The following is a 14,557-nucleotide window of genomic DNA, read 5'->3' as shown; positions in this document are numbered from 1 at the left end:
AATGTCCAAGATTTTGACAGGGAAACCAGGTCCCTGCCTGTGTAGGGCACTGAAGTCTCTCCCTGCCTGATGGAAGGGAGACAAGGGAATGGGATCTGAGACTGGAACAGAGAGACTGTTAGCTGATTCTCCCAAAGTAGGGATAGGCTGGAATTCCCGAAGCACCATCACCTTGATAGGGAAATTTTTTGTCCAGCTCAACCATCTCGTTGTGACCAGTCCATTCATCCAACAGTTGAGTCTCACTTCAGGAGGTGGTGATGCAGACAGGCTTCTGAAGTGAGTGCAGTATTGTGTAAACAAAAGCATTCTGTTTTTTTAAATTTTTTTAAAGATTATATTTATTTATTTCTAGAGAGAGAAGGGAGGGAGAAAGAGAGAGAGAGAGAGAGAAACATCAATGTGCGGTTGCTGGGGGTCATGGCCTGCAACCTAGGCATGTACCCTGACTGGGAACCGAACCTGCGACACTTTGGTTCGCAGCCCGCGCTCAAGCCACTGAGCTACGCCAGCCAGGGCTAACAAAAGCATTCTTTACATTGGCCAATATATTTGATAACATCTAGAAACTCAGGGTCCTTCATTGGTAAACACATATTTACAATTTTAAGAGACATATTTCTAATAAAGAATAAGACATTGATTAACAGCCTATAACTTGTTTTCTAGCTTCTCTGTCATAAAAAGTTAAAAGTAGGTGAACTGAAGACTTGCCTAGTAACTAAGGTTTCTGTATTTTATGTTAATAACTTTGAAAGATATTAACCAAAATTATATCAGCTTTAATATCAAATGTATTTGCAGACCACAGTGTCATGAAACTTTTTTTTGAGATAGTTCTTTTTTCTTTACCATATGCATAAACAGTATTATTGATTGTATAGAAAAGGAATTTTTTTCCTCTTTATTTGTCCTTGACAATTTTAAGGAGGCTCAAGAAGAGGGGGATGGGTAAGCTATCAGTTTTGGGGCGATTCAACTGCTTCAGTTTTAAAAATGACCATTTTTTTCCTCTCATATTGGGTGGGGAGGGCCAATGACTTCTTTTGTTTCCAGGCCTGCTCAGGGTTTAGGTGTTTAAAGCCTCACAATATTTTTTTATTCTAATTGCCCAGCAGGAAGATTTATTAAGACTCTCAAAGTTTTAAAGGCCATGAGTGAGTTGTGGAAACCAAGGAAGTCTTGGCCTAATTTAAGAAATTACACATGTAACATCTCCAAATGCATTCAAGTGGGAGTAAGAAAAACCCAGTAACAGGAGATGAGATGTATTGTGAGTAGAATGTGGTTGTCAAAATTGTTGTAATAAACGTTTTGGGTAGAGGACCATGAGTTGTAGAACAAGTAGAGAAATGTGCTGAGGAAAGGTTACCTCAGGCCCTCGGGGGGTGTCAGCAATGACCCAGAGTAGATGCCCTGAGGATAGATTTACCCCACACAGACATGCCTCAACCCCACATTGGCAGATAAAGAAATACAAAGATAAAGTGTGTGGTAGTCTTGTGGACTTGTCTACCCTGGGGATGGATTCACTCCACTCAGGTGGGAGGGTCAATTCCATAATGGCACAGAGAGGAACACAAACAGAAAGCACGTTTGACCCATGGGCATACGTACCACACATCTTAACTCCACATAGGCCAGCGAAAGGCGTGGTAAGGGGTCCCTTTCGACATCAGGGGTGATCAGCTCCTGGCTCACTGGACCCCTTCTCCCAGGTGTCACCTGAGGACAGTCATTTGCTCAGATGACTCCATGTCCAGAGGGCATCCTTACCTTCAGTCTCAGCATTGACGAGACACGTTTTTGACAAGGGATATACTCTGCAGTTGGCAGGTAGGTTTCCTTCACAACAAGGATGAGAAGAGCCAGGAAGATGAATTAGAGAGGGAGAGACAGACAAGAAAAGAGAAAGAACTCCAGTGGCCCACATTGGGCACCAGAATGATACTGTAGGGGAACTAGCCCAGAGCGGGTCTGTGTCAAACAAACTAGCATGTAGTGTGTGGATTCTGGACTTTGAGTGGGAAAGATTTTACATCATCAATCCAGGTGGTTTTGTGAGAACGTTTTTTTAGAGGCTGGTTGCAGTGAAACAAAGGACTTAGGGTAGAAAAAGTAACAGGAGAGAGCCCAGGTGTTCTGCTTTGGCTCCCTTAGAAACATTATAGGAAAGGAGTGAGCCAGGGCAGGGCTGCTGTGGGTTCACCGGGACGCCAGAGAAAATGGGGCCATGGAGAAAGGATCAGTGGGTAAGCCTGGGTTGAGCTGCTAATCTTTGCTGCCTCGTGGGCTACAAAGCTGGAGGGCACCCTTAGAATTTAGGAGGAAGTGAAATGTTCATGCCTGGGGAGGGCCACAGGTATGCTCTGGAGTGAGCCAGCTCTGAGTTCTGTCCTGTTGTAACAGAACCACTGGGTTCTATTGCTCTGGGTTCTTTTGTCTGTTGCCCGTAACAATTCCAGAATCTTAGGAAAAGGAAAGTATTTATTTAAAAGTTATGCAGGTTTAGAATAATATTGGAATTCTGCCTTTATATCTCACTCCCTTAATTTTTTAAAATATTATATTTATATATTTTCAGAGACAGGGGAAGAGAGGGAAAAGAAAGGATAACAAATACCAGTGTGTAGTTTCCTCTGATGAGCCCTCCACAGAGGACCGGGCCTAAAACCCTGTCATGTGCCCTGACTGGAAATTGAACAGGTGACCCTATGGTTCACAGGCCGGTTCTCAATCTACTGGGCCACAGCAGCCAGGGCTTACTCCCTTTAGAAACAAAGAAACACCCACAAGTGCACAGTCCTCCCCTGCCTCCCTGGCCCCTGCCAAACCTAGCCAGTCAGAGGTACCATCTCTCAGGGAGACAGAGTTTAGCTTAGCTGGGCATTTTCCTTTCTGTATTCCAGCTTTGTAGAGTGGTCCATCCTTGGCCAGACTCCTGCTCATTATCAAAAACCACATCCCCATGGTAGGCCCCGGGAACCCTTTTGCATCCTTTCAAATTACATGGCCAAGACTCCTGTCTCTACTCCCAAGCCTCATGGTTAAGAGCACACATGAAGAGAGCTTCTCATAGCTGTCTTACTCTCCTTCCCACATGGTCCACAGCTCTATCACAGCAGAGAGGGAGAGAGGGAGAGGGAGACGGAGAGAGAGAGAGAGTGAGCACGCGTGAGTGCAAGCATGGGAGATCATGGCTGCCCCTGCACAGGAGTTTAAATCCAGATGCGTATTTTGCTTAGTATCTCCATTTCCGATTCCTCCCACAAAGGGTTACACCTGCCAGCAGCCTGGTCTCTTCTGCCTTGCTTGGCTGCCATTGTTAGTCCAGGCAAGGGAGGCCCTGTGACTTAGAGCTAACCAACTTCCTGCACTCTCTCAAGTGCAAAACACCCTCTAGCCACATCTTATCAGGTGTTAGAGTCAGGCCCATTTCCTTGGCTCTGAGCAGGCACAGCCTTTAACATTAGAACACTGGCCAAGTTCTTCAGCTATGGGCAGTAACTCTCAAGGTCCCTCTCTGCTTCCCCCCTCCCCCAAGCAATAGCTCTGGGAGCTTTGGGATTTTGGGGGATCTCAAGCTCAGGAGCACATTACACTGGGGGGTGTTTATTTCTCTTCTGTGGGTAAGAATCTTAGGGGAGGGTTGAGAAGATATTTATTAGCTCTCCACTTGCATTATTAACATGCTGATGCATCAAAATGAGCACATGGGTGTATTAGGGAATATTCTTCAGTCTACTCTACTGTTTCACTTGCATCATGGCTCTGCGTGGCTTATAAAAGGATCTTTGTTATTTGTTCACCTAACCGTATGTCCCTGTGTTTAGCTGACACAAATTATATTACTTATGTCTCTGTTCTCTATTTCCCAGACTACGTTGAGTCAAACCATGTATTCTCTGGCTAGGGAGGAGAGGCATAAACCATATCCTCTGAGTGTCCTTGGTTAGGGGAGATGAGTTCTTGCGATTCACCAGCTGGCTATAAGTTGCTCAAATAGTTTGGCCTTGTTCAATTTTTTTGTCTCAATTTCCTCATTCCACTGGTCCAGAAATTTTCCTGGCTTCTTTCTGTTCTTTCAAAAAATGAACCCTTTTCTTGTTCTGGGCTTCAGTTTTCTCATCTGTAAAATGAATATAAGGTATGTTTCATTTCTAGGCTGTTGGAGAAGGTCAAGTGCTGAGGTGTGCATTTGCAGAGCTGCGGATGTGACTGCAGCCTGCCCAGATTCAGACCACTGACACTTCTGCCTGCAGAATTATTCCCAGGACAGGCACCCCTCACTCCCCCAGTACTCACAAGCATCTTTGTTTTGGGGTGTGTTTGTGAATGTAATCAGGCTTGAAGCAACCCGCTGACCCATGTGCAGAGGCAGGTGTAGTGGGCACTGAGGCCTCTGTGTGGGCTGTTAGATCTAGGCAGGACGAGGAGGAATGAAATTCACCAGGGGAGAAAATGGCACAGTGGAAAGCTGCCTGCAGACCCTTCCCAGGAAAATTAGGGTCTGGGATCTGCCTATATGCCATAACAGGATGCAGCTTTCACCCAGCAACAAGCTCTAGCCAATCAGACTCTAATGCCCCAACTGCAGGTTTTTGCTTTTAAACACCCTGATCTAAGAACAACCGAGCAAGTCCCAACTTCCCTTGGTTGGCTCCACTTTCCTTTAACCTCCCTCGGTTGGCTCCACTTTCCCTCTTACTCCCCCGCTAATAAACCCTGCTCTCCCTAGTTCACTACCTCTATCCAGTTTCTTGAGCGACTCCGACCTCACAGTAGCAACCTGGCAATCTCTCTCCTGGTGACTCGCTAGAGCTCTCTGAATCTCATCTGGCTGAAGGTGACTTCCAGGTCCTATATCCCATCTGGATCTTTCTATGTTTGCAACCCCAGAAAATATTTGTTTTCCCCCATAACATTTCTTAATGTATTTTGGGAATATGGTTTGTATTTTCTAAGAATATAGTGTATATCTGGGAGTAGGGTCCTTTAGCAAATTTGTATTTGCTACCAAGATGTCTACAAAGGTTGTCATCCATGAAGGTGTTGCGAGTGGGCATCTGACTCCAAAAAAAAGGTTTTGGGTCCAAAGATCTCATCTCTTTACCTGGAAATAATGATAATTTTACCTGTATATGCATATGACATTTCTTATTGAATTTTCTAGACAAGTTCTATTCTAAAAACTTAAGAGTAAAACATTTACTTGGAATCAAGGACAATGCACCAAATTTACGTTTGGTGCCAGGATGCCTGTAATGTTGAGTTCAGTGTGTTTTGGGAATGTGGGCATCTGAACCTGAGAGGAAAGTTTCTCACATTAGGATTTCACCGCCTTGCTGGTAAATGATGACAGTTACACCAGTTAATGCTGTGACAGTGTCTCCATGGGATGGGAGATACCTTCTGGCATAAAAATGAGGGTGAGAGCACTGCATAAAGGTATGAATGATGATTTATACAGTTATAAATTTAGCCTTTTTAATTTTTAAGATTTTTCACTTTTCAGTAGTCTTTTTCCTTTTCTGAAAGGTTTTCATCAATTTATGCCAAATCTCTAAGTATTTCTCCTTTTCTTCTTTAATTTTTTTTCAAATTTTATTGACTTTTTTGCCTTGTCATTTAACCCCCTTATACCCACCTCCCCCTAAATGACATTTTAAAATAGCTAGAAAACAACAGGCTCTGAAGCCTGAGAACAGGTAAGTCTTAGGGGGTGGTAATTAATGGACAGTGAGTTCTAAGAGGTAGGAAAGTTTACTTGAACTTTAGTTATGAGGGAAACTTGGCTACCATGAAAGTCTCGTTTCTACAAAGTGTGAATCCCTTATATTCATTAGAATTTGAGGAGAAAAAAGTGAGGTGAGAAACATATAGCAAGGTATAAGGAGACAAACTTGGAATTGTGGGGAATAGCCATGGCATTATGTTTCATTGTTTTAACTATTATTTACTAATTATCTCACTGCTTCAGAGGCTGAACTAGGAGCGTGTTACACAGCAGTGATTACAACCAGGGTTGTGATCACAACCAGAAATGTGATCACAACCAGGGTTGTTCCAAGACTTTATTGAAGGAGCAGCCAACAATTCCAAAGGAAAATCTTCCATGGTATAATACATTGTTAGCTGATCTGTTATGTGGAACCATAAACTGACCAGCACTCAGGTTGAGAAGCATGTGGATCCTGAGGAGGTTAAGAGCACACATTTAAAGGAGGGGAAAAGGGATTCGATTTAATGGGAAAGATGTTTCATGTACAAGAAAACACTATAGAGTCTTCCCATGGCAGTAGTTCGCCTGCAGTGTCAGGCCACTGCTGAGATCCTTGTGCCATTTCCAGGGTGCTGGGGATTATGTTCATGCACAAGTGACTTTTATAATTTCTGGTAAGTTTTTAGATTTTTCTCAACTCTGGTACATTACTAAGTTCAATTATTTCAAATTGTGGTTTCTATTTTAGTGTCATAAATGCTTTGAAATTTTCTTTTTTTTAAACAGATATTATTTATATTTAGAGAGAGGCTAAGGGAGGCAGAAAGACAGGGAGAGAAACATCAACATGTGGTTGCCTCTTACGCATCACCAACTGGAGACCTGGCTCTCAACCCAGGCATGTGTCCTGACTAGGAATGAAACCGGCAACCCTTTGGTTCACATGCTGGCACTCATCCACTGAGCCACACTGGCTATAGCTGCTCTGACATTTTCAATAGGAAATGCTTCTTACCTAATTATAATGAAATTTAATATTTATTACACATATGCATACCCACAATTACTTGTAACTTATAATGGTTTGTGTGATTTTTAAAGTGTTTGAGCTATACATGGGTCAACTATCATGATAAATATATGCTTCTTTTATCCTAACTATAATGTATACACATGTTTGTAATCTGAAACATTGAGAATGCCTGAGATAGCATTTCACCTCATGTCTTAATTATGTCAGTAAAGAACAGATTCTCTTTCACTATGATAAATACAAATGCATTTACACATTAACAAAGACACCAATCACCGTCAGAATTCAATTCTCTCACTTAAATTACCTTAATTGATAAATTGATGTTCAAGTTATAAATGAACAATAGAATTCCACTTACTATTTATATTATGCATTTAGTCTTTTTTCTTTCAAAGGCATATCTTACAGACTTGTGTTATGCTTGCCACATACATATATGATGGTGTAAGTAGGTCTTTGTGTAAATACTTTCAGGACTCTGCAATGCAGGCATACCTTTTCTATTATGAGTTCCTATGCTGGGCTCACAGATAACTTGTTTTAATTGACATAGGCTGAAACCCTTTCACCAGGAAAAGATGATGACTTTCTTTAGCCATATTGAAGAAGCGTTTTTTGTTGGGACCTCGTATTTCCCAGCGCCTTTAGGCATTGGTCTTGGTCATTTCTACTGTAGTGATGTGGGACAACCCCTAGTCTCGGCCTTGGAGTCTCAGGACACTGTGCAGGGAATACGACCACGCCTACCCAATTGGGGGAGGGGGGGTGTCAAAGTCATTTCCGTGGGAAACACTAGCAGGGGCGGGACTTCCGGCATCCTTCTCAAGGCGGGCAAATTCCTTCAGCCACAAATCCCCTTCATTACTTGCTCAGAAAGGTTCAGTTCATTGGGTGCTGGTGGAAATGCCTGAGCGGAGAAGGCACCAGATTCTCGGTTCACAAAGCTCATCTGAGAGGGAGAAGCTGGGCTACGATGCCCTGGTGGCCCGCGCCAGGGCCGAGACAGGGGTCGCCATGGCGGGGGCGCCCTCCTCTCCTGCCTCTAAGTCCAGGCCTGCAGCTCAGAGTGCGTTGGAGGCCTCGCTGAGACGCCTGGCTGAGGTAAGTGCTGTCCCCTCACACCTCCACCCACCTCAACTGCTTCACCACACCGAACCCTGCATCCCGTGTGAACCCTGCATCCCGTGTGCGGACGCCCTGCAGCCCAAGCTTCGCGGGTGGGTCGGAGAGGAAGGCTCTTTCAAGAGAGGAGTGTTGTGGTTTCTGAGGACACAGCAAGTACAGAGCAGAGGGGGCAGGGCCTATTCGAAACTCCCATGCGGAAGTCGGTGAGGATTATAGAAGCAAAGAGCAAAGAGGGGGCAGGGTGGATTTCAGGGCCAATAATTCGGGGCTTTACCGGACTATAAGATCCAACAGAAAACTGGGGTTGTGCGGGATCCTGCTGGAACATATCAAGCACTCTTTGGCTGCTATATGCCTAGTTCATGGGTGAGTCCAGAGAGATGCCCGTCCTGTGTACAGTAGGAAGATGGCAGACCTGAGGGAGTGGACCTGCAGTCTGAAGTTGTGAAGGAGGCAGACATTCCACAATGGTGTGCACACCTAGAGGAAGTGTGAGCTGGAGATCCTGGGCCCTGGTGTGAGGATATGGGGGTGAATCCTAAGCTCATGTTTGGCTGTGCCTTGGAGGCATGGTCTGAGAGACTGTGGCAGGAAGGTTGGGAGCCTGTAGTTGTAGCCTAGGGCTTCCATGACCTCTGTTTATATTGCTGTTGCTGACCATGCTAACAGTAATTACTGGGACTGTGAAGAGAGAGCAGCTAACATTGACATTAGGGCCTGAGGTCCACACTGAACTGGGGAGCCCTGGAGGAAATACAGGGAGGGGAAGATCTGAAAGAAGTAATATTGGGGGTGGGGGGGGAATCTCATATATACAGCTCTTCATTCATTTGTCTCCGTTGTGACAGGTTGGTGTGACCTTTGCAGACATTGCCCTGTACTTCTCCAGGGAAGAATGGCGTCTCCTTGATGAAGCTCAGAGATGTCTGTACCTAGATGTGATGCTGGAGAACTTTGAACTTATATCTTCACTGGGTAATGCCTTCACTGTGCCAGTGGTGTGGACCAGGCTTTGCATTTCCTTATGCTCCTTGTTCTCTAGGGGGTACTCCCTCTTCATTTGTGGAGTATAAGTACTGCTCGATTTTAAGTTTTCTGAGCAGTTGCTTTCTTTGGTAGGGCTGCTGTGTTTGCACCACTCTTCTGTCCCTGCAATGCCAGTCCCTGTTTTAATGAACTCACTGGGAAGGTTTTGTGGTTTGTAATGTTGTGTGAAGTCTAATAAATACCTCCTTGATTTGTGACAAAAAGTATTTTTTGTATTCCTATTGACATTTGCATATACATATTTTGGAAAAGTGTACAATTTTGGCTAATAAGTCTTTTCAATCACTTCTGTATTTTATATATTAATTCCTTTTCTCCTGCTGGTACACAGCTTTTCTCATTTGTTTAACTTTCCTTTGCAGATATTGCCTTTTTTTGTTTATTGTTTTAGAATTTCAGTATTGCAACTCTGCATTCAGGAAATGTAGTGTTTCCAATTTTTCAGTAAATGAAATGATGGGTACCAGTGGTTATGGATAAATTATTTTTATTTAAGTTATGTCGAAAGTTTTCTTTTTTCTTTTTAGACTAAGGTGTTACTTTGTCAATAGCCTTCATAAATTTATGTGACTTTTTCTAACCTGAACCCATAATATCTCCAAGATACATTTCTGTATGGTGGTATCCCATCCTGGGGTTAACTTTTTTCTTTTTTTGTTATCATTATTTTTATATTATATTGACTTCTATTTTTAGATAGAGGAGACAGAAGGAGAAAAACAGTGATGTGAGGAAGAAACATTGCTTCTTCCCCTCTCTCTGCTGCCCCCATCAGGGACTGAATCCTCACTCCAATTGTGTGCCCTTAGAGGGAATCCAACAGGCCACCTTTAGCTTTGAGGGATGATGCCCAACCCTCTGAGCCACACTGGTCAGGGCTGCCTTTTCATTTCATTATGTTATATGCTGACCTGTGAAGAAGTTTTTTCGTTGTGGTAGTCCAGTCTGCTTATATTTGCTTTTTTGCATGGTAGTGGTGGTCATGTTCAGATTATTTCAAGGACAAATCTTCAGCCATGACTGCTGAGACTAAGTCCTGCAAACTGGAAGGTCACCTGTTGGCTTCCAGGTTAGGGCACATGCCTGTGTTGCAGTCCAGGGTCCCAGTTGGTTGTGTGTGGGAGGCAACTGATTGATTTTTCTTTCTCACATTGGTGTTTCTTTCCCTCTCTTTCTCTCGTCCCTTCTTTTGAGAATGAAAATAAGTAAAAATATTTTTAAAAAATTTATATGATTTTATGAAAAGCAAATGTCTAAAACTTCTCTAGGTTGTCTGAAGAAGTTTTAAGTTCCAGCACTGACATTGAATTTTTCATGAAGTTTGTGCTCATTTTTATCAGTGGTGTCCAGTTTTTTTGTTTTAAATGTGAATGTTCATTTTTCCCTACACTATTTGCTATTTACTAAGCAAGCTATTTTTTAAAAGATTTTATTTATTTATTTTTTGAGAGGGAAGGGAGGGAGATAGAGAGAGAGAGAGAAACATCATTGTGCGGTTGCTGGGGACCATGGCCTGCAACCCAGGCATGTACCCTGACTGGGAATCGAACCTACAACACTTTGGTTCACAGCCCGCGCTCAATTCACTGAGCTATGGCAGCCAGGGCTAGCAATCTATTTTTTATTTCTCATATGTCTTGTGTTTTTTTGTCAAAGATTAGTTGAACGTAAGTGCCTGTGTTTATTTCTGTGTTTTCTGTTGTGTTCTAGTGGTCGGTGTTCATTTTAATGAGATGTGGTTTGGTTGCTGTGGCTCTGTTGTAGATTGAAGTCAGAAAGTGTGATGCCATCAAAATTTGCTTTTTCCTGTCACATGGCCCCCACCAGAAATTGGCCCTCAACTCAGGCATGTGCCCTGACAAGGAATGGAATTGACAACCGTTTGGTCCACAAGCCAACACTTGATCCACTGAGCCACACCTATCAGTGCTCTTTTATTAAATTTTTCTGTGTACCCGATATTCTCCTGTTGTTCTCATGCTGGTTTCTTCTTTAGCTTGGTTGCCTTTGCATTGTCTGGTGGCTCATGGATATTTGTGAAAGTAAATATTTTGGATTCCCTATCAGGCTGTACATTGAAATCCATGTGTTTGTTATTGATCACTGGGAAATTATTATGTTCTCTTGGTCATGTCCTTGTTTTTAGTATTTCTTTTAATCCTCAAATAATGTCTATGCATTTGCTGAAGCAGTAACTCCTTTCCTTTTTATGGACTAATTCTGGCTAGAGGGATAGATTCATCTACATGTGGATTTCAGGGTCGCCTGAGTTGGTGTTGTGTCTCAGTCTTAGACAAGTCCCACCAACCTAGTCTTCTTGATTCTGCATGAGTTCAAGTGAGAATAAAAAAAAATGTGCAGGTCAGCTGTTGCTTTGGCAGCATTTCTTTTCAATGACAGTCAAGGGTTTTGAAGTCTTTGGTGGCACTGAATTTTTGGTTCTTCCTGGACTAGGTTGTGGACAAAGGGATGTGTTTTGGGTTTCATAGGACTTGGGTTTCTGAGGAACTTGTAGGGTCCTCTGATTTATAAGCCATGGGGAGTTCACAGGTGTTGCAAGGTCTGCTCTGTTTCCTAAAAACAAAAATTTCCCGTGTGTTTCACAGAATAGTGCACTAAGGCTAACCTGAGTGTAATCACAGTAATTGATTGAAGTAACTGTGATCCTTGTTTTTGACCCTTGCTATGTTCAAATTGTTTGTTAACCCATCTTTGCTGTCTTTTCTGTGGTCTATGTTTTTTGCACATTGCTTTGCTGCTTGTCTTGTGTTTGTTTGTATGTATGTATGCTTGTTTATTGAATTTAGAGAGACAAGGGAAAGGGAGAAGGAGGAAAAATCATCACTTTGTTGTTCCAATTATTTATGTATTCATTGATTGCTTCCTGTATGTGCCTTGACCAGGGATTGAACCCACAATCTTGGCTTATTGGGTGGATGCTCTAGCCCAGCAGTTTCCATCCTTTTTGGCCCCGGGAACCTTTATGCTGGAAGGTGGGGTGGGTGACGTTGGAGTGTAGGGGGTTGAGGGGAGGGGAACTGGGAGGTGCAGCTCAAGTGAGCTTCTTGCTCACCCACTGTGGTTGGGTCCAGGAGGAGACAGGAGGACCCCTCTCCTTCAAGGGAGCTTTACTTGCAGCCCAGTTCCTAATAGGCTGAAGAGTGGTATGGGTCGGTGGTCGGAGTTGGGGACCGCTGCTTTAACCAGTTGAGCTACCTGGTCAAGGCTGATTTTCTATTTGTCTTTTTTTTTTTTTTAATATATTTTATTGATTATGCTATTGCAGTTGTCCCATTTCCTCCCTTCTCTCCCCTCCACCCTGTACCCCCCTCCCACCCACATTTCCCCCTTTAGTTCATGTCCATGTGTCATACTTATGAGTTCTTTAGTTTCTACATTTCCCGTACTATTCTTGCCCTCCCCCTATCTATTTTCAACCTACATTCTATGCTACTTAATCTCTATACCTTTTCCCTCTCTCGCCTCCTCCCACCCCCCTGCTGCTAACCCTCCATGTGCCCTCCATTTCTGTGGTTCTGTTCCTGTTCTAATTGTTTGCTTAGTTTCTTTTGGTTTTGCTTTAGGTGTGATTGTTAATATTTGTGAGTTTGCTGTCCTTTTACTATACATGTCTTTTCTTTATCTTCTTTTCTTAGATAAGTCCCTTTAGCATTTCATAAAATAAGGGCTTGGTGATGATGAACTCCTTTAAGTTGACCTTATCTGAGAAGCACTTTATCTGCCCTTCCATTCTAAATGAGAGCTTTGCTGGATAGAGCAATCTGGGATGTAGGTCCTTGTCTTTCATGACTTGGAATATTTCTTTCCAGCCCCTTCTTGCCTGTAAGGTCTCTTTGGAGAAATCAGCTGACAGTCTGATGGGAACTCCTTTGTAGGTGACTGTCCCCTTACCTCTTGCTGCTTCTAGGATTCTCTCCTTCGTTTTTACCTTGGCTAATGTAATTATGATGTGCCTTGGTGTGTTTCTTCTTGGGTCCAACTTCTTTGGGGTTCTCTGAGCTTCTTGGATCTCTTGGAAGACTGTTCCCTTTGCCAGATTGGGGAAGTTCTCCTTTATTATTTGTTCAAATACGTGCTCAATCTATTGCTTTTCCCCTTCCGGTTCTGGTACCCCTATAATTCGGATATTGGAACGTTTAAAGGTGTCTTGGATGCTCTTAATCTTTTCCTCAATTTTTTCAATTCTTATTTCATCATGCTTTCCTGCTTGGTTGATTCTATCTTCCTTCTGGTCCACTGTAGTGTTTTGAGACTCATATTCCTTCCTTTCACTATTGGCTCTCCTCCGCGTGTCTTCCTGCATCTGTTTTATGGTAATCTGCATTCTTTCATCTAAACTTCGTCCAAAATCCACCAGTTCCGTGAGCTTTCTGATCACCAGTGTTTTGAACTGCGCATCTGATAGATTGGCTAATTCTTGGTCACTCAAAAGGATGAGTCCTGGGGGACTGATTTGCTCTGTTGAAAACATGGTTTTTTTTTTCCCCTGTCTCTCCTTTTTTTTTTTTTCGGTCTGGTTGCTCCTGTTACGGTGGGGGGCGGAGCCTTAGGTGCTCACCGGGGCTGGGCACCCCAGTCGTTAGATTGTGACGTTATAAGTGGGGGCGGGGCGGGAGCGGGAGCGGGAGCAGGGCGGGAGAAAACAATGGCGGTAGTTCCGTTCCCCTGGACTCAGACCCTTGTCTGGGCTTCTGGGCCGCGAGTTCTGCCCTGGTCCACAATCGCTGCCCCTCTGGGTCTGCCAGCCTCAGCTTGCGTACTCAGGGATCACCGCTGCCTTCTTGCGCCCCCGATGGCTTTTGCGCTGATTTCGCGCCAAACCTTCCCCGACCTCCACACGCCGCCGACCCGAGCCAGCCCTGCGCCCCACGCCCGCCGGCTCGTCTTCTCCTACCAGTCCGGATGAACGCGTCTACTTCAACTTCTTGGCTGCCCGACTTCCATTCAGATAAATCCTCTGCCGGATCTGGGTGTTATTCTGATAGTAAATTATTGTTGTATATTATTGGTTTTCTAATCTTGGTTGTACGAGGAGGTACGGTGCGTCCACCTATTCCTCCATCTTGCCGGAAGTCCCTATCTGTCTTAATTAGATTTATATTTCCGTCCTCCAGGATTGATTCTGTTTGTAGATAGCTGTGTACTTGTTGTGGAAGAAGGGAGAATTCTGCTACTTCTTATTCATCCATCTTGCTGAAGTCGCTCACCTAGACCTTTTCTCTGTGGTCTCATGCACTTTCTTGTTCTACCACAGTGTTGCCCTTCCACCTCTTCGGTTCTTCTCTTTGAATTTACGTCATGTGTATTCCATGTAATGGATCCACTGGGATTAAAGGGGGCGTTTCATTTGGGCATTCCAGGAAAAACACGATTCTGTCCATGCCAGCGTGGACAGAGAGTCTGTCATGTTTTGGTGAAGGAGTGATGGAGAGGGTTTGGCACATGGGCTTTGCTAAAGTCATAACTAGGAACCCATTTTGTTGATTAGTGTTTTGTTACCATTGCCAGTTCCTCACCTCCTTCTACTTATGCTTGTTTATTGTTGACAAAGTGTCAACTATTCAGTTCTGAGGTATCATTTCTAGTCAGATTTCCAGTCCAGAGGT

The 14,557-nt window shown here is 43.7% G+C and overlaps 1 protein-coding gene across 1 annotated transcript in view; it reads left to right on the top strand.

The window, feature by feature from the left end:
* Positions 1 to 7,614: 7,614 nt before the first annotated feature.
* The window catches only part of LOC114511468 (zinc finger protein 260-like), an 87,220-nt gene continuing 80,277 nt past the window's right edge, over positions 7,615 to 14,557 (top strand). The window contains exons 1-2 of the mRNA XM_028530160.2: positions 7,615 to 7,859; positions 8,732 to 8,858. Coding sequence (XP_028385961.1) covers positions 7,662 to 7,859; positions 8,732 to 8,858 — 325 coding nt within the window. The 5' untranslated portion in view covers positions 7,615 to 7,661. The remainder of the gene's footprint in view (positions 7,860 to 8,731; positions 8,859 to 14,557) is intronic.

This window comes from Phyllostomus discolor, chromosome 12, assembly GCF_004126475.2.
Source record: "Phyllostomus discolor isolate MPI-MPIP mPhyDis1 chromosome 12, mPhyDis1.pri.v3, whole genome shotgun sequence".
Lineage (NCBI taxonomy): Eukaryota > Metazoa > Chordata > Mammalia > Chiroptera > Phyllostomidae > Phyllostomus > Phyllostomus discolor.
This window is presented reverse-complemented; position numbering and strand designations above follow the sequence as displayed.